This window comes from Oncorhynchus keta, chromosome 23 (assembly GCF_023373465.1).
Source record: "Oncorhynchus keta strain PuntledgeMale-10-30-2019 chromosome 23, Oket_V2, whole genome shotgun sequence".
Lineage (NCBI taxonomy): Eukaryota > Metazoa > Chordata > Actinopteri > Salmoniformes > Salmonidae > Oncorhynchus > Oncorhynchus keta.
In genome coordinates this window covers 3,598,516-3,601,015 of record NC_068443.1, presented here as the reverse complement: position 1 = coordinate 3,601,015, position 2,500 = coordinate 3,598,516, and the positions used below count along the sequence as shown (strand labels likewise).

Sequence of the window (2,500 nt, the reverse complement as noted above, 5' to 3'; positions counted from 1 at the left end):
CCCGCCACTTGAACGATAGGAGATAACCCTGCCACTTGAACGATAGGAGATAACCCCGCCACTTGAACGATAGGAGATAACCCTGCCACTTGAACGATAGGAGATAACCCTGCCACTTGAACGATAGGAGATAACCCTGCCACTTGAACGATAGGAGATAACCCCGCCACTTGAACGATAGGAGATAACCCCGCCACTTGAACGATAGGAGATAACCCCGCCACTTGAACGATAGGAGATAACCCCGCCACTTGAACGATAGGAGATAACCCCGCCACTTGAACGATAGGAGATAACCCCGCCACTTGAACGATAGGAGATAACCCTGCCACTTGAACGATAGGAGATAACCCCGCCACTTGAACGATAGGAGATAACCCCGCCACTTGAACGATAGGAGATAACCCCGCCACTTGAACGATAGGAGATAACCCCGCCACTTGAACGATAGGAGATAACCCCGCCACTTGAACGATAGGAAATAACCCTGCCACTTGAACGATAGGAGATAACCCGGCCACTTGAACTATAGGAGATAACCCTGCCACTTGAACGATAGGAGATAACCCCGCCACTTGAACGATAGGAGATAACCCCGCCACTTGAACGATAGGAGATAACCCCGCCACTTGAACGATAGGAGATAACCATGCCACTTGAACGATAGGAGATAACCCTGCCACTTGAACGATAGGAGATAACCCCGCCACTTGAACGATAGGAGATAACCCCGACACTTGAACGATAGGAGATAACCCCGCCACTTGAACAATAGGAGATAACCCCGCCACTTGAACGATAGGAGATAACCCCGCCACTTGAACGATAGGAGATAACCCTGCCACTTGAACGATAGGAGATAACCCCGTCACTTGAACGATAGGAGATAACCCCGCCACTTGAACGATAGGAGATAACCCGGCCACTTGAACGATAGAAGATAACCCCGCCACTTGAACGATGGGAGATAACCCCGCCACTTGAACGATAGGAGATAACCCTGCCACTTGAACGATAGGAGATAACCCCGCCACTTGAACGATAGGAGATAACCCCGCCACTTGAACGATGGGAGATAACCCCGCCACTTGAACGATAGGAGATAACCCCGCCACTTGAACGATAGGAGATAACCCCGCCACTTGAACGATAGGAGATAACCCCGCCACTTGAACGATAGGAGATAACCCCGCCACTTGAACGATAGGAGATAACCCCGCCACTTGAACGATAGGAGATAACCCCGCCACTTGAACGATAGGAGATAACCCTGCCACTTGAACGATAGGAGATAACCCCGCCACTTGAACAATAGGAGATAACCCTGCCACTTGAACGATAGGAGATAACCCCGCCACTTGAACGATAGGAGATAACCCTGCCACTTGAACGATAGGAGATAACCCCGCCACTTGAACGATAGGAGATAACCCCGCCACTTGAACGATAGGAGATAACCCTGCCACTTGAACGATAGGAGATAACCCCGCCACTTGAACGATAGGAGATAACCCGGCCACTTGAACGATAGGAGATAACCCCGCCACTCGTTTAACCATTGAACATTGACTGTCCTTTTAAAGTATTGCAATGTGCTCTCAGGGTGGACCAGGAGCTAACGGATTGAAGGGAGACGGAGGAGACAACGGACCTCAGGTAAGAGTCATGTTAACACCCTCCACCACGCTCTTAGAAAATAGTTGCTATCCAGAACCTGAAAGGGTTCTTCGAGTGTCCTCATTGGAGAACTCTTTGAAGAACCCTTTTTTGGTTCCAGGTAGAACTCTTTTGGGTTCCAAAAGTGTTCGACCTAGAACCAAAAAGGCTTCTTACCTGAAACCAAAAAGGGTTCTACCTGGAACCAAAAAGGGTTCTACCTAGAACCAAATAGGCTTCTACCTGGAACCAAAAAAGGTTCTACCTGGAACCAAAAAGGGTTCTCCTATGGGGTTACCTGAAGAACCCCTTTGGAACCCTTTTTTCTAGGAGTGTGAAGCACACAGTGTGACCAACTAGGTTTAAACCTAGACCGCCTGTACACTAGACCGCCTGTATAGTAGACCACCTGTGCACTAGACCGCCCGTACACTAAACCGCCTGTGCACTAGACCGCCCGTACACTAGATCGCCTGTACACTAGACCGCCTGTGCACTAGATCGCCTGTACACTAGACCGCGTGTGCACTAGACCGCCTGTACACTAGTCTGCACAGAAAAACTTGCACAAAAGTAAGTATTCAGGCCTTCAGGCAATGTTTATTTTGTGTACAAATGCATTGTAGATGTCTCTAGTGAATTAACACAAGTTCTAAAGTAAATTCCTGTCTCTCTCTCTCTCTTTCCTTCTCTCTCTCTCTCTCTCTCTCTCTCTCTCTCTCTCTCTCTCTTTCCTTCCTTCCTTCCTTCCTTCCTTCCTTCCTTCCTTCCTTCCTTCCTTCCTTCTCTCTCTCTCTCTCTCTCTCTCTCTCTCTCTCTCTCTCTCTCTCTCTCTCTCTCTCTC

At 49.0% G+C, this 2,500-nt stretch overlaps 1 protein-coding gene across 1 annotated transcript in view; it reads left to right on the top strand.

The window, feature by feature from the left end:
• Positions 1-2,500, top strand: part of LOC118381343 (collagen alpha-1(XI) chain-like) — a 215,317-nt gene that overhangs the window by 102,739 nt on the left and 110,078 nt on the right. The window contains exon 15 of the mRNA XM_052475964.1: positions 1,603-1,656. Coding sequence (XP_052331924.1) covers positions 1,603-1,656 — 54 coding nt within the window. The remainder of the gene's footprint in view (positions 1-1,602; positions 1,657-2,500) is intronic.